This window comes from Corvus cornix, chromosome 1, assembly GCF_000738735.6.
Source record: "Corvus cornix cornix isolate S_Up_H32 chromosome 1, ASM73873v5, whole genome shotgun sequence".
Lineage (NCBI taxonomy): Eukaryota > Metazoa > Chordata > Aves > Passeriformes > Corvidae > Corvus > Corvus cornix.
The window spans coordinates 78122289-78145646 of record NC_046332.1 but is presented as its reverse complement, the minus strand read 5'-3'; the positions used below and the strand labels follow the sequence as shown (position 1 = coordinate 78145646).

General features: G+C 43.4%; 1 protein-coding gene across 2 annotated transcripts in view; it reads left to right on the top strand.

Annotated features, from left to right (window-relative positions):
- The first annotated feature begins 8153 nt into the window (after window positions 1-8153).
- The window catches only part of SLC15A1 (solute carrier family 15 member 1), a 28276-nt gene continuing 13071 nt past the window's right edge, over window positions 8154-23358 (top strand). The window contains exons 1-8 of one of the 2 annotated variants that reach the window (XM_019282652.3): window positions 8154-8477; window positions 14285-14307; window positions 17305-17389; window positions 17473-17614; window positions 20363-20482; window positions 20638-20737; window positions 20981-21071; window positions 22666-22749. In XM_019282652.3, coding sequence (XP_019138197.1) covers window positions 8411-8477; window positions 14285-14307; window positions 17305-17389; window positions 17473-17614; window positions 20363-20482; window positions 20638-20737; window positions 20981-21071; window positions 22666-22749 — 712 coding nt within the window. In that variant the 5' untranslated portion in view covers window positions 8154-8410. Of the gene's footprint in view, window positions 8478-10681; window positions 10856-14284; window positions 14308-17304; window positions 17390-17472; window positions 17615-20362; window positions 20483-20637; window positions 20738-20980; window positions 21072-22665; window positions 22750-23358 lie in introns of those variants that run through there. The other variant, XM_019282653.2, reaches the window with a different exon arrangement.

Below are 23358 nucleotides of genomic sequence, written 5' to 3'. Positions count from 1 at the left end.
CTCCAGTATTGAAACAGATAAACGTGGGCCTTATTCTAGTACTTGTTTCATCTGAAGCTTTGGCAGTTTTGGATGGATAGACCTGGATTAACTTCTGATACACAAAGTATCAGTTCTCAGCCACTCTAGTTCAAGCAATTTCAGAAGCTGATGCTACATTTGTTCTCTGGAAGATGATTTTACAACCTATTTCTAAAATGTTTAAGGGTCTTAAAGCCTTTCCATAATAACAAGCCCATCCATTTTAGGCTACTTTTTTTCTGAGCTTTTACCTATAACTAGCCAGGGGTATTTTAAACAGCTTTGCTTTTGACCAAATGTAATTGCTTGTTTATGGAAGAATGCACTACATTGCAGGCTAATCTGTTCTGCATCCGTTTCCAAACAAAAAATAGAGCAATTAATTCTGCTTGCATGCCCTTCCCCTCTTTTGTTTTTTCTTTTGCTCTTCAGTATAGATTATAGGGAAAGATTGCACTGCTTTTGCATTATGGACTGCTTCTATTATAGAAAATGTTTCCTGCATATATAGTGTATCTGTTGGCTAGGCTGAGCAATTTGAAATCTTTCTTTTACAAGCTTTTCATGTAGCATGTGTGTGGGATCACAAGATTTACAATGGGATAATTCCATGACCTCATTATAAGCAGACTTGATATTTTAGAATGCTTTAGAACTTTAGAAAGGTATCATCATATTATATGGGCTTTTTGGGGTATAGAAGTAAAAATATTAAGTGTGAGAATCTGATTAATATTTGCAAAGATTTGTAACTGTTCTGTTTTTACAGATGGAAAAGTTTAGACAATTCACTGAAGAGTCAGTGCGTCAATAGCAAAGAAAGAAATAGCAAAGCTTTGAGTTTTGAACCCCTGTTTTCAACCCATTAGGCCTGTTAGTGTCTGATTAATAACAGCTCTTTCTGCAAAACTTGTTCATTTATAAAAATACTAAGTCAAAAAATAACTACACACTCTGCAAACTTTTACAGCTCAGAAAGCAGTGAAAATTAAGTCTTGATCAATATATGGAACAAGATATAACCTTTGATTAGGCAGCATACTATTTTTAAACATTAAAACTACTATAAAAATAGTGGTAGGTTTTGTGATCATTACCCTCTCCATACCTAGCCGCCATGCTTACCAGAAGAATCCTGTGCTCAATTTTGTGTCTCTTGCTACAGTAAAGATATTGAGGTGCTGGAGTACCTCCAGAGAAGGGCAACAGAGCTGGTGAAGAGTCTGAAACCTACATTCCATGATGAGTGGAGGGATTATTTAGCCTGGAGAAAAGAAGGCTCAGGGGAAACCTTCTCACTTTCTACAACTACCTGAGAGGAGGTTGTAGCAACGTGGGGGGAGGTCTCTTCTCCCAGGTAACAGGTGACAGGAGGAAAGGGTCTCAAGTGGCAACAGGGAAGGTTTAGAGTGGATATTAGGAAAAATTTCATCACTGAAAGGGCTGTAAAACATTGGAACAAGCTCCCCAGGGAAGTGGTTGAGTCACCATCCCTGGAGGTATTTAAAAGACAGGTAGATTCTATGATTCTAAGAAGAGGAAACTGCAAGACCAAGTAATGTTATACCCTTTATTCTCCTTCCCGTTGCATCCTTCCCTCAGCAAAAGGATTTTAGGCAGAAAGAGAGAGATGGTAATTTGATTTTCAATCTTATGAGAGGAGGAGGGAGAAACAAAAATAAAAAGACCCGCTGGTGGAAAGGAACCCATCTGCCAGGATTAGGGTTCTTTAAAACGTCTGAAAATAGATGTTTCCCGACTGACCTGCCAAAAAGTGTCTCTGCTCACTCTTTTCAGGATAGCTTTCAGCACCAGAATTGCAGTAATTTTCATTACAGGACTAAAATTTCTGTGTTGCTGGTGCTACTTTTTTGATGAGGAATGTGCTACAAGGCCATAGACAATCATTTGTTTGTTGGTATCTCCACAAGATGCTTCTGAGAAAGGGAATATGTTTCAACACATATGAATAAACATGTGCTTTAAAGAAGGAAATGGCTGGGTGTATTTAACCAACAGGTGTAGCCTGAGCGGGAAGAAGTCCAAACATTTTGTGCAGCACTCAATAAGATCCTAGACTTTGCTTTTGTCCTGACATGAAAATATTCTTATGGGAAGTGTTCAAGTATCTGTGGAGTTTCCTCCAAAATTCACACTCCAATGTTTTCAGCCTAAGAAGTGGATTAATCTGACTGTATTTACAAAGTTATTTGTAGGCAGAGGCTGAAAAGGCTGTTGGTAATCTTTGGCCCTTACAACTGGGTTGCCAAGGAAAAAACCCAATTGCTGAAATACCTAAAACTAGCACAATTCACTTCATCTTTAGAAAAAGTATTAACCTTCATGGTCAAATTTGTAATGATTTCCTAAAAAACTATTTCCCTGTCATTAAGTATGTTCCCTGTAATTCTGCATAACAGCATTGCTCAATGGGAATATGCTGCTTCTCTTCTCTCTGATTCCTCTTGGAAGACAGTTTCCTGTTCCTTGAAAAAGTTTTTTTTGTTGAGGGAAGCAGCAAGTGACCTAGCAATATGTTATGCTGACAAGTAGATTATTTATGTGCTGCAGTTTCAGTTTATGAAATACATTATGTAATTTTAAGTGGTTTATGTACGGTCATATTATAACCTTTGTACTGAATGCATTTTACTCAGATGCCTTTGCAAGAAGGAAAAAGCTGTTGTTGGTTGGATTTCTGTTGTTGAGGTTTGGGGTTTCTTTTATTTTTTTTTCTTTCTTTTCAAAATCTCCCACTCTCTTAATAGGAAATTGGGTTGACCTATTAGATTTGTTTACATTCCTGCTAAGTAATAGCAGATCCTGGGCTTTTCAAGTGTGAGAAAGTAAGAAGACCTCCTTGTTCTAGAAGCTGACAAAACAAAATAACTGGATTGTGTTGTGGTGCTGATTGGGAATCAGTTGCTCAGGAGTGTCAAGAACAAAGAAAGTAAGTATATGTCTCGGTTTGAAAGACAGGTGTCTGCTAAGGAAGGCAGGAGCCTCCCTTGGAATGGAAAATATGACCCCCTTCCCTCCGAATTGTTATAATTTTGGAATTAAGGGGCTTTCAGGCGAAGATATGGGAAAAAGAAGAACAGTTCTTTACGAGGATGTAGAACAAGTCAAACAAACAACAATAACTATGGCAGCAACAACAAACAGACCCAGGAGCCCAGCGCCAGCCTCTCTCGGCCGCGGGCCCTTTCCCGTGGGGTGCAGCTCCGCTCGCAGCCGGCAGGGGCGCCGGTGGCTCCCGGCCGGGCAGGGTGGGTGCAATGGTTCCCTGCGCCTGCAGGGGGCGCTGTGGCGCGAGGTCAGCGTGGCCTCCCTCACGCGGGTAATGGCGGACAGGCTACGTGGTGAAGATGTGCTGCAGCAGGAACCTCGGAGCAGTGGCTGGAACAGCAGGGCAAGCTCACCCGGGGTAGCAAGCAAGAGGTAGCAAAAACTCCGCAGCTGTAGCAGGGGCCACAGGGCGTCCCGGCAGGCAGGGGGTATGGGTTAGAGTGCAGCAAAAAAGGCCTGAGGCAGCGGCAGAAAGCAGCGGAGCTGGGCAGTGGCAGCCGGTCTCCTCCACAGCAGCTGCCGCGTGCGGCTGGGGAAACACGCCCTCCGGGACGGGGTCAGGGGTCAGGGTCCCGGGTCCCAGTCTTTTCACCTGAGGCACCTGAACAGATGGCAAGGGTCCTTTCTTTTGGTGAGGTAGAGTTTTAATAAAGTCCCAGTGCAATGGCCACTCTTAAGAGCAGGGCTCTACTCATGGTAGAAGAAAGGCAGCAGGAGACGGAACCCTGCAGTAGTGACGAATTCTCCCCACAGAGACCACAGGCTCTCTCCCTTCCGAACACTGAGAGAACAAGAGCTGCACCCAACCCCATTTTCCCAGTCTAAATCTCCGGTATCTCTGCCCTAGAGGAGAAACCCCAGGTAAAGAGAGTAGCCAGCTGAACCCCTCCCCTGAGCTGTGGCCACTTCTTTTGTCTCTCTTAAGTATCAGGTCATTATCGTCTCCTAGCAACACATATGGCAGAAAATTCCTTAAGAGAAAAAAAAAAAGGAGAACTCCTAAAACCCCAACAGTATATAACTGCATAGATCAATAATAACACATCTTCTTGCTTGTTTGGAGAAGTATTACAAAAATATGGAGACTACTTAGAGAAGGTTAGAGGTGCTACTAGAAAAGACCAAAGAGAAGTAGAGAGGCAGGGAAGCCCTCAGGGGTACCGCAGTGCACAGGTGAATTAATCCAATTGAGCACTGGATGCTTTGATCTTTCAATAGCAACAAAACTGATCAAGGTTTCTAAGATGAAATACAAAAATTGGCTTTGTAGAGACTTCACGAGAGAGCAGCGAGATAAATTAATCTGTTGAAATCCAGTTGCACACTAAATTCTATCAGATACTGCTGTTAAAGTTTTCATTTAGATCTGAGCAATACACAGGACAGCTCTGGGTAGTGGAAAGAAGGAAGCTTTTTGACATGTGGTGAAAATATGACTGTGTAAATAACATGAAAATCCATTTCAGGAGGAATGAGTCCATCTGCAAACTTCTAACAGGGCTTCAACAGGTAGACAGTATGAGCTCTTGGTCTCCAGCTGCAGAATTTCAACACTGGAAAATGCATCTCTAGAAAATTATATGATCTTGTCCTGTTACCTGAACTCAAAATATGTTATTTCCACTGTGGACATTGACGCCAGCTGAAATCAGGTATGCTTTGTATACCAGTGCTGCCTCACCCACCCCAAAAAGGATGTACAAAGTCAAAAGATGTTAGGATGCTTTTCCTTGAAATCTTGTAAGATGATTTATTCAGGGGTGGGGGGGGTGTGTGTGTGCATGTGTGTGTTGGGTGCATCACTTAAAAATAATCCTTTAAATATCTTCACGAGTTAAATACAAATCTCACATCAGTTCCTAAACATTGTGTCACTTTAACTCTGGTCTTTTAACATCTGCTTGAGTCAAAACACAGATTGGTCAAGAGATGACACTTGTACTTGCGTGGTCCAGTCAACATGACTCATGTTGTAGGGTTGGTTGCATAAGCTGACAGGATAATCCAGCCAGCCCTAGCAGCTGCTGTGCTGCTGACATTCTCGTGTGCTGTCCTTAAGAAAAAAAGAAGACCACAGCTTGGCTAAAAACATACTAGTAGTGAAACTTCAGCAGACACAATGCAATGAGAAGCTAAAAATCAAAAATGTCAGGCCTCACAGCACAGATCTAAAGTTTCAGGAGAATAGCAATGTGGCAGTACAAAGAAAAAAAAACTATTGAAGAGGTGATTCGGTGATTTCAAAGTGCTTTTAACAACATTCAGCAGCCTTGCGCTGCCTTAGGTGAGAGAGGGTGATGCTGTGTGCCAGGCAAATTCAAATCTAACATGAAGAAAAGCAGAGGTACATAATTCAGAATAAAAAATGCTTTCACCACCCAGTGAAAGGCTTGAATCCTAGCATGGTGCAGGATACTCATGCCCTTGTTATTATATTTTTTGTTGAATACAGTGACATACTTCAAGGGTAGAAACAGGTGTTTGTCTGTAGTAGAAAGGAATATGTAAAGGTTTTGAATCAGGAGCTCTTTTGTTCTGCCCTACTTCCCTTGCCAGCTGCCCTTAATACTTATGCTAACACTCCTACTTGTCTACCCCACATACCTGCTGGGAGTGCCCTTCCTTGGCAGGGAGAATCTCCCAGCTCCAGAGATGGGTTGCACAACATCTGACCGTAAATCGGCACCAAAACTGGGATTACTGCGTGTGTTTTTGTTCTCCTCGTCTCGTGCCTGATGCGTCACGAAGGCGCAACACGTGCCTGTGGTACAAAGGCTCAGGCTGAAGGCTGGATCCACAAAGGCCTTTCAGGGCTGGAAGGGGTGGTCACATCTCTTAGTCCAAAGGGAAGATTTTTAATGGCTCCTTGCAACTGTCAGCTAAGGCTGATTTCCATACAGACCTGCGTTTCCAGAACCAAGGTTCCCTATTAAATCCAGGCTTTGCACAAAAGATCCCCTTCAGATTCTCCAAGGGGAAAACCGATGGAAGGAAACAGCAGCAAAGGTGTTGTCATGATGGAGATGAATATAAAGAGGAAGTGGACAAGGAGTAAATTTGGCTCTACCAAGGAAACAATGTTATCAGAGTAAATGAAGGGGAAACAAAACAATCGTAGTTATCAACCACAGGTTATGTTTTCGGCAAAAATAAAAGGAACAAACCCACATCTTGGCAGGAGTGACTTCACAATGTATTGTTTACCATTAACTCATTAGGTCTATATCTGCCATATTGGTTAACTTTGCATGTTGTCACAGGCACAGGACTTTTGCCATCAGTCTGGGGCAGCTCCAGGTAAATACAGTTCACTTATTTACTTTATTTAGGCACAAGCCTCTGCTCTAGTTCCCAGTCCCCTGCTTTACCCTCCACCCACACGTTCAGTGTGTGTACATAAAGACATGCCAGAGAAGCCAAGTCCCTTCTGGGCTGTAGCCCATGAACTTTTTTCCTTTTTCTGGAGACAGTTACTTGCGAAATGCTGCTGAGCTGGGCTGGCAGGCTGGGTTGGTAGAAACCTCTTTCTCTGCATGTCCCTGGTCTGGTTCAGAAATCTCCTGAAGAAGCAAATCCATATGTTTTGGGACCAGAGTTGTTCCTTGCAGGCAAATTGAGTGAGCATCTCAAATACCAACCTATGTCACTATGTGTGCACAGCACTCAGTGGCTGTACTGCTGCTGCTTGAAAGCAGCTGAACTGCTGCAGACCCCTTCTCAGGGACCCCTGCTGCCCTCCTTCCCAGCAGTCCCTATCTCCTCCAGACCATCCCACCTGTTACTTGCTCTGCTAGCAAAACATGACACAGTGCATGAGAAAAGTCACAGCAAACAAATCACTGTTTTTCCCCTGAGATTCCCTATCTGGAAAGCAGGAAAAAACTTTTCTTGAAATGATGCATTATCTTGGGAGGAGTAGTTACTGGGAAGTGACTAGTGTTAGTGTTTGGCTACTACCATCATGAAAGCCAAATGGATTGTGGTTGTACAGCAAGATCCATTAGCCTTTGTTTAGAATGAATTAATGTACAACCTCAATCAGTTTGCAGCATCTGATCCAATACTGGCTATCCCATGATGAGCTGCACACCCCTGCAAATTCTTTATCCTTGTTACAATTCTTCCAATCCACAAAATGAGCCAGAAACATCTCTTAATATTTATAAATCACACATAATCTGAACAGATAGTAATTTGTCCTAATTTTCTTTAAAATACTTCAGTCTTAATTGATAGTCTCACTGACTTTTCTCACAGTCTTTCTCTAGCCAAAGTAACAGGCCTGAGCCATAATTTTACAAAGGCAACAAGGCCTTAATTTTATAAGGTTGTACTTAAATGCCACAGACAGTAAGTAGGATTACAGCCCTGGACTTCAGGAGAGCTAACTTTGGCCTTTTCAAGGACCTACTTGGAGGAATCCCATTGGCTAGGGGCTTAGAAGGTAGGAGGGTCCAAGAGTTAATATTCAAGCATCACTTCCTCCAAGTCAGGACCGGGTGCATCCCTTTGAGTAAGAAATCAAGGAAAGAGGGGAGGAGAAATGCATGGATAAGCAAGGAGCTTCTGGTAAAATTCAAACAAAGAAGGAAGTTTATGGAACATGGAAAAAGATACAGGCCACCGGGGAAGAATATGGCAACATTATCAGAGTACGAAGGGATGAGATGAGAAGGGCTAAGGCCTGTTTGTAATCAAGGCCAAGAAGGGCTTCTTTGAGTATGAGTAGGAAAAGCAACACGAGGGAAAACATGGGCCTGCTGCTGAGTTAGGTGGGTGCCCTGGTCACAAAGGACACAGAGAAGGTGCAGTTACTGAATGCCTTCTTTCAGTTGCTACTGCTAAAGCCAGCCCTCAGGAATCCCAGACCCTGAAGCCAAGAAAGAAAATCTGGAGACAGGAAGACTTTCTCTTGGTCATAGAGTTGGATTAGAGATCAAGTAGGCAAACTTGACACCCACAGATCCATGAACCCCGATGGGATGCACTCATGAGTGCTGAGGGAGCAGGCAGATGTTATGCTAAGCCACTCTTCTTCGTCTTTGAAAGGTCATGGAGAACAGGAGAGGTGCCTGAGGACTGGAAGAAAGTCAAGGTCACTCAAGTCTTGGAAGTGGGTGAGAAGGAGGGCCCAGAAAACTACAAGCCTGTCACAGCTTCACCTCAGTCACTGAAAAGGAGATGGAATGGCTCATCCTGGTTGTCATCTCTGAGCATGTGGAGGGAAAGAAGCTTATGAGGAATAGTGAAGATGGATTCACTGAGGGGAAGTTTTGCTTGATCAGCCTGATTGCCTTCGATGGCATGACTGCCTGGGTGTATGAGGGGACAGCAGTGGATGTTGTCTACCTTGACATCAGCAAGGCTTCTGACAGTTTCCCTCATAGGTAAACATGCTTAATTCTTCAAATTTATGCTGGCTGACTTTTCTATTACACCTTGAAAACATGCTTCTGTGAGTTCACAGTTTTGTAGAAGAAAGCAGAATTGCATTTTTGTTTGCTGAGTATTTAACAGCCCTGCTGTGCTCTGAGTTCTCATCGAAAGGGAGCGTCACTGGGAAACTTAAATCCTCTGAGAACAAATTCTGTCCCTCCTATGAGTACAACCATAAAATAGCCCCACAGAGATCAACCCTGTGGCATCAGCTTACTAAAGGAAAGCAGAAGCCAATTCACCTCAGAAATAGCTGTGAAGCAATTGTATCTACTTTTATCTCTCTCGGTGGGACAAATTAAAATGTGTACTTATCAGGGTGAATTCTTTGTGGATTAACAGAGACCTTAAAAATTGAAAGATAACACGAGGGAAAGCCAGGGTGATCCAGCTAGCTCATTTATCCCAAATTTTTGAGAGAACAGCTGTTTTTTTCTTACTTTCTGCATGCCACTTGTATGTTGCTTTCTAGGAAGAAACATTGAAGGCCTACCCTTTGTTTTCACTAAATGCATGGGTCTATATAAGATGTGCCTGGGAACTACCCTTTTACCACCATTGTTCATGCAATGGGAAGTTTCCCATTGTTCATGAAAGAAATGACATCTTTAATTTCATACTTTAACAGCAAATGGTGGCAGTATCTCAATTATTTCTGTAGATGAACAAGCCATTGGAGGTTTCAGCATTCTTTGCTGCATTACAGATTGCTTGTTTTGCTGGAGTAACCATAATAGAGAAATGCAACACTGCCTGTGCTGTGTGGCCATATATATATATATCCCACTGAGAAGTGATATATGACTAGCATCAGCTGTGTCAGTGGAGCTTATGCAGCAAGATTTATGTTTCTTACGGGAGAACTTGCTATAAATATAGCTATTACCACCTACTCATGTTTTATCTTAAGAATTTATTCATAAATTTTAACAGTCAAGCATACAGGTAACTGCCAAGAGGTTAGAGCTCCTTTGAGTAGATTACTCCCATATAGACACAATTTCAGAAATCCAGGTTCAGCTGTAGCTCTGTATCACAAATCAGAGCAGATTTGAACCTGAAGTGCTGAGTGTAGATCTTCCAAATTGCAATGCATTGCAATGCTTGTTTGATTTGTAGCCAAGATGAAATGAACCTGTTCAGCAGCCAGGTAATTATTAAGTTGCATGCCATAGAAAATGCTATTGGATTGGTTGCATAGAGTGTAACACTGTATCTTCAAGCCTCAAAGAAGGAGTTTATTCTTCTGTCAGAAAATTCTTTCTTGGCAATGTCTGCTAATATTTTACTGTTTCTGCATTCTGAGTCCTTCAGGTCCTGGTAACATGCAGCTTCCCTAACCTACTCTTCTTGTCAGCCTCACACTCTCACTCTTCTTCTCATGCTAAACTTCTCATCCATTTATTTCACGTACATGGCTCAGTAAAGTGCGTGCAGGAAATGTACGTCACGTTGTATTGATGTGCATTCCCCTGGCTTTCCCTGCGGCTTGGTAGCACAAGTGGCACACGGGCCAAGTGTCTGCTGTGGACTGACCAGGTGATGAGCAAACTGGGTCATAGAAGCATAGACTCACAGAATGGTTTGGGTTGGAAGGGGTCTTTAAGTTCATCCAGTTCCAATGCCCTGCTATGGAGAGAGACACCTTCCACCGACCATATTCCTCAAAGCCCCATCCACCTGGCCTTGAACACTTCCAGGGATGCATCCACATCTTGTCTGGACAACTTCTCAGAAGCACCAGTTCATGGGAGCCACAGGTCAGAGATCATTAAAAAGCGGTGGCAGCAGCAGTCGAGGAAATCTGTTTCCTTGGCTTGAGAGGAGCGAACGAGGCAGAAAGCCGCCCTCCACATAGTGTGTATTCCACTTACTCGCTTACTAAGTTTTCTCTTAACGCCGTTGACATCAAAGAGACAACGTGCAGCTGACGGCACTGCACAGCGCTCGGTTCACCTGATGGCACTGTCTCGGTGCTTCCTGATGGCCAGAGAACGAAGGAAGCCCCGAGCGGCCGGGGACAGCCCTCATTTAGCAGCCGCAAGGGGAGCAGGCGGCCGGGAGGAGCGCCGCAGAGCGCTGCGCTCGGGCAGCCCGGGCGGATCGTGGCGGGTCAGGGCCAGGTGAGCCCCGGGATGGCTCCCAGCGACAGTGACCCGCTCCCCGCCCCGACACCTGTGCGGCGCCGCCCCGCACCACCCGGGGCCAGGCGGGGCCCCGCCGCCGCCCTTAAAGCCCGGCCGCCCCCGGCAGCTTCCTTCCCTCTTTCCCGCCTTTCTTTCTGTCTTTCAGCCCCGAGCGCTCCGGCGGGACCGCGCCGCCGACATGGGTAGGTGTGGCGGTGTGGGATGGGGCAGCCCGGAGTGGGTAGCGGTCCCCGGCCCGCGGGAGGGATGCCGCCCCGGGATGAGCACCGCGGGATCCTCAAGCCGATTCCCTCCGAGCCGGGTGATCGTGCCGGGCTGTGAGCTGGCAGCATGGCCAAGGGTCCTGCTCGCCCAGGGCTGGCTCTGCTGCTCGGTGTCGGTCTGAGGAAGTCCCCGGGCACTCTTGCGTCTCTACCTCTTCCTCCGGGGCAGTTCTCCCTCTGGCAACGCTTTATCCTGGTTTACATGACCCTGCCTTGAAACCCGAGTGAGAGCCGAGCGATGTTGCCTCGGTCTCTGTAAGCTCTTTGAGCTGAGCCCCTGGCGGGTAAGGTCTACCCTACACTACACTTTTAAGGCATGTGGAGCTTAAGATCTGAGCAGAAGTGTGGTGTATCTCGCAGATGTTAAATAATGCTTTTTCATCGAGAGTGTTTACCTAGGGTTGACCTAGTGTTTTTTAAAAACACAGATACACGGGTGGAAGATTGAGATAAGGGCAGAACCCATTTAGCTAATAAATTCTGAAGATTTTTTTCCTGTCTAAACTGGAACACTGAGCAGTAGATGTACAAAAAATAATTTTTTTGTGATGTATCTCTCTCCATTGCCCTTTGTTGGACCTTTGGTCCTTCAGTGTCTGTCTGAGCACATTGGTGTTTCTCATAGCAAGCGGTTCCTGGGCTTGGAGAAACCTTATCTCACAGAGGGAAGGAACCTGAAATGTCTGCCCTCCACCCCCCCCAAAAAAAACAACCCAAGAAAGTGCCATTGCATCTTCAGCAAGGAAATCTGTGTTCTAGGGACAAGCAACTGTAGTAATGAGCAGGCAGAACTGGTCAGTGGTGCTGCCCAGGGGTTAACTGGGGTCTTGCTGGCTTGAGCAGACAACCAGGAAAATGGTGATAGCTCCGCGAAGAGAAAGAAATGGGATGTAGCTGGGTGTGCTCATGTACTATCAGGCTTGCTGCGTTATAGGTTTGCTTGGATAGTTTCTGTGTTGGTGTTTTTTGGAATAGCAAGGTATGAAACAGGGACTCCTGGAGGGGGATGTCCTGATGGTAGCAGCATCCTTGTGAAGGTGCTGTAAGGCTGCTGCAGGGAGCAGGGGCAATAGGCTTGTCTGTGCCCCAAGTCAGGTGTCAGGACTGTAGGCTTGCTCTGGAGCCAGAAACATCCCAGGTGACAGTATGGGTGTGTACAGATTTATTGTGTCCACAGACAAGAAGCATTTCATCCAGGCAGAGTTGCTGTGATGGCTGCATGGAGCAGGGCAAAGTGCTCCCATTTTGTGTCACGGACTGTGAGCTGCAAGGGATGCAGCATCCCACTACATCTCTGTGACTCCAGGGGAGGAACCACACTGGTGGGAAGGGGTTGGAGCTGTAAGCCTGCCCCACCTGGCCTGCAAGTTTGGGAAGGAGAGAATGGCCCGCTGATAATTATTTAGATGTGGTGCTGAAGCCAAGAACTGAGTGGCTGTTGACTTTATATTTCTTAAAAAATATTATGTATCTGAAGGGAATACAAAGTGCACAAGCATTGAGAGCTTTATATTGAAAAATGTGGAGCTCTTCTGTGCTTTGTGGTGAAAATGAGCAGTTCTGCAGGTCATTCTTTGTGGGCAAAGAATAAGAGAGGCTGAAGGTTGCCCCTTCAAGAGTGACTGCTCCAACATGCCACAAGCAAATCTCAGATTATCACTGAAAAGGATGCAAAATGTTGGGTGTTCTGTGCTGTGTAGGTCAATCCCTGAAGCTGCCTGACAGTGGAGTCCTTATTTAGTTTAGGTGCCTGTGTTGAAAGGTTGGCTTTAATGCTATCTGGAGTTTCCCCAACTGTCTCTGTAAAAGGAGAATAGAGGGGTAAAGTCAAAATGTTTGGAAATAATTGTGTCTCTTAAACATTGAAGTCAGACAATGTCTAAAAATAATTGCCTCTGTGATGTCCTCTGTGTAAGGTTTGTTGCAGAGGTGACACTTTTGCCATCAGGAAAGCAGAAAAAACCCCAAACCCAACCAACAACAAGATCCTAGATAATTTTTGCCCAACAGACGGGAGTGAGCTGCCCAGACTGATCTTCTCTGTACATGTCATGAAAAACTGGCAGTGTGATGCACATGTGCTGGAAAGGCCAACAACTGGAAATAACCAAGGAGCTGATAGGAAGATAGGCTCTTGGTAACACCTTGGTATCCTTCAGTGTATCTGCTCGTGTGGGTTGTGGAAGGGGCATTGCCGATAACTTGAATAACTCGTGTACCTGCATGTGCCCTGAACTGGGTGTGTTAGCACTTTCAGAATGTTGCTTGCTCTCTAGGAAAATATATTCTCAAATCACCTGCATAATACTACTGTCTCTGTTGTGAAGGTACTTGTCCACAGCAGTGAAGGAAAGAATCAGAACAATCTGTTTTAGTGATTTCTGGAAATTACCTTATTTAGTATTGTGTCAAACACTATAGTGTTGCTGTCAGCTGTTCTCATCCGTTGTGAACTATGGACAAAATAATGATTTTGGCAAACATACTTTTCTTATAGAGATATATTATAGGCAGACTTGATTTACAAGGAGGGATTTCAAAGTTCACATCTTGTACTTGGTCTTATCTTAATGACAATGAGTTTGCTCATGTGGTTTTATGGAAAATGTTGGCATCCCCACTATGTGGGCATAGGGCCATTTTCTGACACAGTGAAAGCTCAGCCTTCAAGCCTGTCTCCTGAGCTGAGGAAGCCCTGCAGGACTCCACTTGGAGTGCTGCCAGGGGAGAGGGCCTGCCAAGAGCAGCTGGAAGTGACTTCAGGGCTGCAAGCAGCTGTCTGCTCTTGCTGCCCTCAGTGGGACCTCTCTGTTCTTCCAGGTCTTCCCAGGTTAAGATTCAGGTTTTGGGAATGCCTGCTAACGTGGATCACAGAGCTGGGGCTGTATATTCAGTCCTCTAAAAGTCCCTTTTCAGGACTTGACCTCCATCCCTGGCAGGACATCTTGAGCCTATTCCTTAATCTTGACTTGTCTTTAAGGTAACATCCCCAAGAGTGAATTGTAACAGGACTCATCATCTCTGAGTGGCTGGTTTACCACCACCTTGAATGATGTGTGGTGAGCAACCATGGGATGCTTTGACTCATCATTCCTTTTGAGCTTCTCCTGGCAGTGTATGACTTTATGCACACCCTAAAAACCCAAAGGCTATCAAGGGAAGTTTTGCCTAATAACTATGAAAACTTTCCCTTTTAGAAACTGAAAATGTACTCACCCTGACCAGTACTGTGTTTACATTTAATTTGTTTATTTAGAGTTGAACCTTTTTTGAATCTTCCATTGGTTTTAAAGGAGTATTACTTAAAAGTTGCCATTAACTTGTATTTTGGTTTTTTCCCCTCCACAGGTGGAAAAACTACCGGCAAGTCGGTAAGTATTGTTTTCCCTTATAAAAAGTTGCTCTACTGACTCTCTTTGGGTTATGTTGTTTTGGTAATGTTAGCAGTACCCAAAGTAAAAATCACTCCATAAACATACATAAAATGTATACAATAATGTATACATTATTGTATACAATATAATGACTTACTGGCCAACACGTGCAAAAGCAGCCTAGTAACTTATTAAATTCTAGCTAAGCATTAGTGTGCTCAGCACCCTGATAAAATGTCTGAAGAGCCTTTGCTGACTGAGCAGACATTGGTGGGAGGAGCTTGGTCCCTGGAGCCCATCTTTCTTGTGGCTGAGTTATCATCATCCACCACTCTTGAATCTTTGAACTGTTACTGATATGTGTCTCAGCAACCCTATCTCTGCCTTTGCTTTTCTTATCTTGCAAGGTTTTACTCCACAGACTTTCCCTCGTCTCAGTGGCTTCCTCAGCAGCCAAAGTCAAAGCTGTGCAGCAGGGTGGTGGCATGCCCAGGGCAGGGCAAGGTTACAGAGGGCATTATAAAACATAACCTTCAGGTTACCTGTTTGGTGGTGGATCCAGCACTTCCTGACCAATGAGGGCAACAACAGACAAGGTTTTGGTAAATGTGTGTACGGGCACGTCTATACTGTAACAGAAGACAGTACAGTGCAAAACAAGGACAAGTACACATCATGTATTAGCAAGCATTAATTGCATAGTCTCCTCTTGCTTGTAGCATCTTGGAAAAGCTGAAGGCCTGTCACCTTGGGAAGGACCCAGTAGCTTTCTCTTGCATGCCTGTGTTCATGCTCAGCTCCAGCTGTGACATGCAGATCCCCTCCAGTTTGGGGGCAGCCAGTAAAAACCCACCAGGGGCTGCTGTGCCAGCATGGGAATGCAGGACAGCTCCACCAGGCACAAAAGCACCAGTATCTTGAAACAAAAATCTAGGCTTGCTGGATTGTGACCTCCCCAGACCAGCATGTAACACCCTCCTAAAGAATACGGTATTAGGTAGGGTGATGGCAAAACACTTGGGAGGTTTGTGAGAACCCCAAAGTGGTCAAAAGATTTTAGTGAGGTTTTGTGAAATTCAGGTGGAGATGGGTCCCACCAGCTCCTGGGCCAGGACTGGTCTGTCTTTTTTTTTTTTTTTCCCTGTAGGTAGGACAGACATGGGGAATTCTTTGTTCTGCTTCAGGAGCAGACATTCTCTCCTCTCCATCTGGGCTCTTCCCAATTACGAGTCATGCAGCCTGGGTTACTGTTTCAGTTAACTAACTTAACATGTGCTGAACCAAAACTTCAGTGTGTGGCTCTCCATCCCATGACCATTTGCATGGCTTAGGGGAATGCTGTGTGGACAGGGCACAAAGCCTTCTTCTGTGTGAACTCCAGTCCACCAACACCTGTGTCCAGGTTGGGAGTAGTTGTCCAAACCTCTTGCTGCCTTCAGCTGAAGGAAATGGGTAACTTCAAGGGAATTTTACCTAATTTTGGGATAGATGTGAATGATCTTCCTTTGGAGACACCTCTTTCTGCCCATGGAGGATGTGATAAATCAAGAACGACAAGTTTATATGTACGGCTCAAATTTTGTGTACTCTAAAGCTAGAGGAGTCCCACCTAGAACTTGCCTCAGCTGAGACTGGGTTTTTCCTGTGAAGCCTGCTTATCAAACCATGGGTAGGATATGCAGTAAGTACTTGGTTCTGCAAACATCAATGGCCAATGCTTTTCCAGCTGCTCAGGCATCCTCACAACTGAGTCAGATCAGTCAACTATGCTCCTGCCACTCTCTTATTTTCATTTCTTTTGTCACATTCCCAAAAAAATTGTTGTAGCTCCCAAGTTTCCAAGTATTCTGTTTGTTGAGGCTTTGCTGGAGACACTGGCTCTCCAATTTACTTGTGTCAGGCATGATTTCCCTATCTAAGGTTTTTTCCTTTTGAGCTGCAAAGTTAACTTCCTCCTGTTTCACATGAAATACAGATTAGTTGAATTCCTAGGCCTTTGTAATCCAAACAATGACATTTTTAAATTAAACTGGAGAAGAACTGTTTTGCCTCTGCAATGTTCTGAAACGTCTTCAAAATCTGATTCTTTGCTACTTGCAGGTTTAAATCCATTTTAAAAAAGTTAAAAGGGAGTATTATGTTTAAGTTGCATTCCCATTAATTTTAATAGAAATTAATGAATATATCATATATTCATCTACTAAGACAAGTAGGTGATCAGAAGATAAACTTCCAGTTCTGGTGACCATATCAGATTTGTACCTGATGTATGCTTTTTAAACATTGTCGCAATGGCACAAACTGTGTCACGAGCTGCATGATGATGACCATGGACATGCCTGCTGCAGCAGGTGAAGGCTCAGTGAATCTGGCAGCCAATGCCATGCCATTTTAGGTTACGAATAAAGTCCCTTCTATCATTAGGTCTGAAGAAATGAAGGATTCTTCATCAAGCAGAGCATTTTTAAGGATAAGGAGTTTTCCTGAGAGATTTGCTTGAACGAAAAGTTTAAATGTTTATTTGGCTCAACTACAGGTGCTTAAAAATAGTCCTGGACTTCTAGCTGGTGTACTGCAGGCGTTTGGTGTTGTGCGTTTTTGGTTGGCTTTGGGTTTTGACTTTTTATTTTTCCAAAAACATTGGCTTTTTGCATATTTTTAGATACCAGTCTAGATTGCAGTAAGGGTTAGGTGCTGGAGACATCAAATGTGCATTGTGCAGCACTTGAAGGTCATTTATAACACTGCTAAAGGGCTCTTGCAAAGGGCAGATAAGAAGTGTGCAGACCTCTGGGGACCAAGATGGGAAAGTGAGAACTGACTCTTGGTTCAGGTAAACTACTGTCATCCCACAGAAGCCTGTGCAGCTTCCGGACCCTGAGTACCTACCCACTCCCACTGAGTCCACGTTGAGCTTGCTTAGGCTGTGGGTTGCAGTGAAGAGTGTTAGTCTGGGTTGCACAGCTCTGAGCTCGCGTTGTCTGTTACCTCCAGGTGCTCTGCTTTGGCTTCCCTTTGAGCATCTTCTTCATCGTCATCAATGAGTTCTGTGAGCGGTTCTCCTACTATGGCATGAAAGGTATGTCCCTTGTCTCCTTGTGCTGACCATTACCCAGGCCTGACTTGGGTTTGTAACCTGTTGCTTTGTTGTTCTTCCTACAGCTGTGCTCATTTTGTATTTCAAGTATTTCCTGCACTGGGAAGACAACCTTTCCACTGCCATCTACCACACATTTGTTGCTCTGTGTTACTTGACGCCGATCCTTGGAGCAATCATTGCGGACTCTTGGCTGGGAAAATTTAAGTAAGTGCTTCCTTAGAAAGTAACCAAAGATCTTGAAAGCTCACCTGAAATCAGTGTTACTTAAACCACCACCAAAAACAGCAGCTCTCAACAACAGCTTCAGAACTGCTGTTCACTACTCCAGGGTAGTTTGTTTTATTTCACCAAAGCTTGAGCTTTTAATTGATTCAGCTCAGACTTGCAACTGCGCTGTGAATCAACAAAAGTTCCAGTTCTGCTAGTTGGTTAAGGGTAGTAGCATGCTTCCCCAGCAGGCTGCATGTTTCTCCTCTCACCTGGACAAAATGTAAGCTAAACTAAGGAGACTATTCACCAAGCTGTGAAAATAGATACTGGAGGTTATAATTACATAGGACAGTCTCCTTACCTGTTGCAAGTGGCCATTGAAATAGTGAATTTCTGTGTTATCTGGTGTTAAGTGGGCCTTAGAAAAAGTTTTAAAATACTGTGTGATTTCAGAATTGACAGATCCATGAGAGGTCTTACTGAATAGCAATTCTTTCTCTAAATGATGTCTTCTGTATTTTTAACTGCAGGGTAGTTGGTCAGGATAGTAGCACTGAAGTGCTTTGAAATGTAACCAGATTATTTCCAACAGCTTTATCTCACTCTCCTTTACTGATGTTTTGATTCTAAAAGTATTTACTTTGCCGGAAAAAAAGCATAATAAAGATTTTATGGAGGGTTATGAGCCATGAATGTGAGCAGACTTGCCAAAGGTCTCCCAGAGATTAGAGATGTGCTGTGCAGTCAGTGGCACTGTTGCCTTCTGCTGTAGGGACTGCCCCTGGGAGCCCAGGGCTATGAGCAGGGCCGTCCCTGTGTGCTCTGTGCAGCTGCTCTGAGCAGTGCAAACTCACTGCAACTAGCTGGATGTCTTACAGATTGCAGGACACATATATTGTGTACTCGCTTGTTTAGATGCTGTGGTTTATTTTTAAAATTTATTTTGGCTTTTACTTGTTTTATCAAGATGAAACTTTGAAGACCTTGCATCTCTTCTCCTTTGGTACTTGGATATGCCAGTGCCGCAACTGAAAGGCCCAGACCTTTAACAGGAGCTTGTTACGATGGCTTAAACAAGAAAAAACATGCTTTAGGAAACAGCATTAGGGTTTAATGCAAGGTGTCACAAGGAAGGCTTAAACAAGAATTAAAAAAAAAAAAATTCTATGATGACAAGAGGATGAGGAAGTTATCTAAGCACTGCTAAGCACTGTTAAAGGAGAGACTCAAATCTTACACAGTTCACGTACTTTGTGTAATGTCTGTCAAAGAGCATGCTGGGACCTGCTCACATTTGTTGAAATTAGTTGTGAAAATCTTGGGGAAAATAGTACAGAAATCACAATTACTTTTTTAAATTGTGTGTCATCAATGCAGTGCCAATTATGTAAGTCTTCGCAGTGGGCTTATAAGCCTCACAAATAAAAACCAGAAGTTTCTCTCCTGATCAGCTCAGGTTCAACTTCAATTGGAAACTTTTTCCCAGGTTGTTGGGTAATTAAAGTAACTATGGAAGCGCTATTCAAAAACCAACCCATTCAACTGTATCTGTTAAATATCATTAAACAGCAGACTCATCGTTGCCCCACTTTATGGATTTTTTTTTTTTTTTACTCTGCTACAGGCGAGGGCAATTTTAAGTCAGAGAACAACAACCTTGTTTTAAAGTGAGGGTAACTTGGTCAATGTCCCTGTTGTGTCAGGGTGCTGGTCCAAGCTTGCTGTGAGGATCTCTTGCTTATGTCGAGTAGTCGGATTGTTCTAGGTTTTTGAGCATTGTCCTTCACTGTCATGCCTTGCACTGGGTTTGGGACTACTCCTGAAAACTGGGTTTTAAAATAATTTCACATCATTGCATTGGGTTTCTCCTGCTTTTTCTCCAAACTGGAGACCCACATCTGTTGAACGGAGGTCCACCCAAGGACACAAGTGAACGTGGGTTAAACTACAGCCACGTACTTAAGGTCCAACAAAGTTAAAAGGGAGTATGTTTTTACATACAGAAAAGAGGATTGGACTGTAAAGCCAAGGTGTGGGGGCTGGTGATTACGCAATACTACCATCCTAGGCGCCTCCTGGCAGAGAAGTCAGGCTGAAAGCCTGCAGCATGCACTCTTCAGTGCTGCTCTCACTCTGATCTGAGTGTAAAAATGTTGGTACACTTACAGCCGAGGGAGTAGGGGTATAGAGTTGTTGTTCAAAACAGTATTTCAGGGCAATTTTCACATTTGAAGCAGGTTTTTAATTTTTCTTTTTTCTTTACTCCTGCAACTAAAATATAAAATAACATAGAGAATGTTTAATGATACTTAAATCAGTGTAAATTGCATCTTCCGGTGTTGAAGAGAAGTCCATTTATCTTCACCATATAAAAAATATGAAAATGGCATTCTCGAGTTGGTTAGTAAAAAGCCAACCACTGAAGATATGAAAGTATTTCCTGGGACCTAGTGATCCCTATAGAATCCATTTGTCATCTTGCCTTGTTTAATTAAATAAGGCTACCTAAAATAATAATAATGAAAAGAATAGAAATATTGTGGCAGTGGTGTGTGGGCAGATTTTTATAGCAGCTTCTGACAAGTTCAGTCCATAATTTATTGTATCCACTAATTGTTTTCATTGCCACGAATCTTTAAAATAAGCAAAAGTCTGCATTAGCTGTGTAATTATCTGTGTGCATTTTACGTGTGTAATTGTGTTAACATATCTAAGAAAATGTATCTCCTCTCTTGACAACAGGACCATTGTCTACCTGTCCATTGTCTATACAATTGGGCAGACAGTCTTGTCTGTGGGCTCCATAAATGACCTGACAGATCACAACCGGGATGGCTCTCCCGATAGTGTAGCACTGCACATGTGAGTTGCCTTGTACACCTTTTATTTCCCAGGCTGGTGAAGGATGGGACAACTTAAATTTATGCTACTTGAATTTCAACCACTCTATTACGTATGCTTTGAGAATAAACACAAAACTATTTTTTTTTTTCTTTTTTCCTTTCTCCTTGTTCCAGTGCTCTGTCAATGATTGGCTTGATCCTTATTGCCCTCGGTACTGGTGGGATCAAACCTTGTGTGTCAGCATTTGGTGGAGATCAGTTTGAAGAAGATCAGGTAACAATGTCTTTCAGATTTTCAGTTAGACTGATACTCTAACTAAAGTTTGACTACTATAGTACTCTAATAATATACATATTTAGGGAGGTGCATTACTGCAGGTTTTCCTGGGGAGCTGAAGAAGGAGCTAGTTAATTATTTGTCTTGAACTTTGAAACCTGAGGTGCTGATTTTTTGATCTAGGCTCATCAATGTGGTTCTGGCTAAGCCTTTCTAAACATCTTTCTGTTTTTACTGTAGGAAAAGCAAAGAAGGACCTTCTTCTCTCTCTTTTATTTGTCCATTAATGCTGGAAGTCTCCTATCGACTATAGTCACCCCAAATCTCAGAGGTAAGGTCACATGTTTGTTTACAATTGTTAAACATCAGAAAAGGAGTGTTGGATTGCAGTCCAGTAAGGTTTAAATTAAAATTCTGTTCTCTGACACACTGGCATTGTCTAGCAAATAGTCTTCAGTGTGTCATCCAGCTTCTCGGAGATGAGGTACTCTCAAAACAAGCCAGTTTAAAACTGGATTTATCCATGTGACAAAATAAATATTTTTTCATATTGTTAAATAAGAAATCTATGTTCTCCTTTGCTTATAAAGAATATCATGATCCTAAACAAAACTGAGCAATTTGCTAACCTATATGCATATGGATTTCTGTGGCAAGCTTGCACAGATGGTGCTGTATGGATGCACTTGCTAGCAGTTTCAAAAGGCTGCTTTTCTCAAAAGAAAGGAAACAGCATGTGAATTCTGGAATAACCCTAAAGCACTGGGCTGAAACTCTGGCCTTTGGATTTCTTGACTGGAAAAGACTCTGTAGAAGACTTTTAGATGTTTGTTTAATGCAAATTCTATCCTTTCCCAAAAAAGGGAGGAGAGATGCGTATGGCACAGCGTGTGGTTTACTTCCTTGCTGATACAGGGTGAAAAATACCTTGGAAAAAAATGACAAATTGAGCTGAGGGAAGTAATAAACTGTTATTTCCTATAAAGGTTTAACCAGTAGACTAATACAATTTAATCAAGACATGAATTATCCACAAGCTAACATTTTTTTCCAAACCATACTCTCTAATTCTCCTCTTAGAAGAAGTATGGTGAAGAATGTAATAATTTTGTTCAGTCTTTTATTTTATACTGCTAGTAGCTATGTTCATACTCTGAGCATGACTTTAGGATGTGTGCTTGAATTCTATAGAGTCAAATCTGTGACTAATGCCAAGGAGGGGAGGGGGCTGTGACTGGGATGTTTTTTCAACAAGTGACACTTACATTACTAGAATCTTTGTTTATGAAGTTATCCCAAAACTTCTGTAATCTAGTTCCTTTCTCACTAAGGACATGCTTTTGACCTTTCTAGTGTAATTCTTCATGTCCCAGTGTAAATCTAGACGTAATTTTCCTGTGAGGAGATCCTGAGAGGCATTAGACTGTTTGGCCTGGAGAAGAGAAGGCAAAGGGGGATTTAATCAAAGTATAAAAATACCTGATGGGAAAGAATGCAGAGGATGGAGCCAGGCTTTTCTCAGTGGATGGTACCCAGGAAACATCAGGAAACACTTTTTCACTCTGAGGGTGACCAAGAACTGGCACAGGCTGCCCAGAGAGGTTGTGGAGTCTCCATCCTTGGAGATGCTCAGAAGCCATCTGGACACAGTCCTAGACAACTACTTCCAGGTAGCCCTAGTTGAGAGGAGCACTTGGACCAGATGATGCCCAGAGGTCCCTTCCAACCTCAACCATTCTGTGACACGTAATTCCCCTTTTCAATAATGAAAGATAAGTTGAATACTGATCCTCCACTCTGAGGATGTCAGCAGACAGGTTTGTTGTTTCCCCATGAGTTAACAGTGAATGCAAAGAACAGAAACCACATGGAAAACATCAGCTGTGCTGACTGGGACTTTTATTTGATGTTACTTTTTACTTCAGCTACGGAGTGTGGCATTCATTCCAAACAACGATGCTACCCGCTAGCTTTTGGAGTTCCTGCTATCCTCATGGCTGTTGCCTTGGGTAGGTGAATCTGTTGCCATCCTGTTGCCTCGGTAATTAGATGATAACAATCTCAGAATAATGAAAGTGTGATAGAAATCTCCAGGTATTGACCTCTACCAGTACCTGATCATTTCTGCAATTTTTCACTTAAATTTTTTTCTTGGGTGGGGAGGTGGGTGGGATTAATCTGAAGCACTCGCTTTTACAGAAGAGACTGATTTACTGGGAGAGTCTGATGGGGCTGGGGTGAGACGTGAATGTATCTTAAAATTCTATACATGATGTAAATTACTGCCTATGTTTCTTGGATTACTGTTGTGTACAAATAGATCTTTTGAATATAGGGTAAGAACTCGCAGCAAATGTGTGTTGTGGACATTATCTCTAGTCCAGGATGGTAAACTGTATGAGGTAATTGTCCCTGCACTGGAGGACAATACTGGATATATCAATACTTCTCAAACACCTGCATTTTTACTGGCTGTGTACAGGTCACTCCCTGAGCCTTACTGCTGACCAAGAAACTGGGGGTGCCATGATGTACTACAGTATCCCTCATGGTCCTGGTCCTTCAAGGTCCTAACTGGGAGCCCACCTGGCTACCAGTGACCTCACCTTGCCCATGAG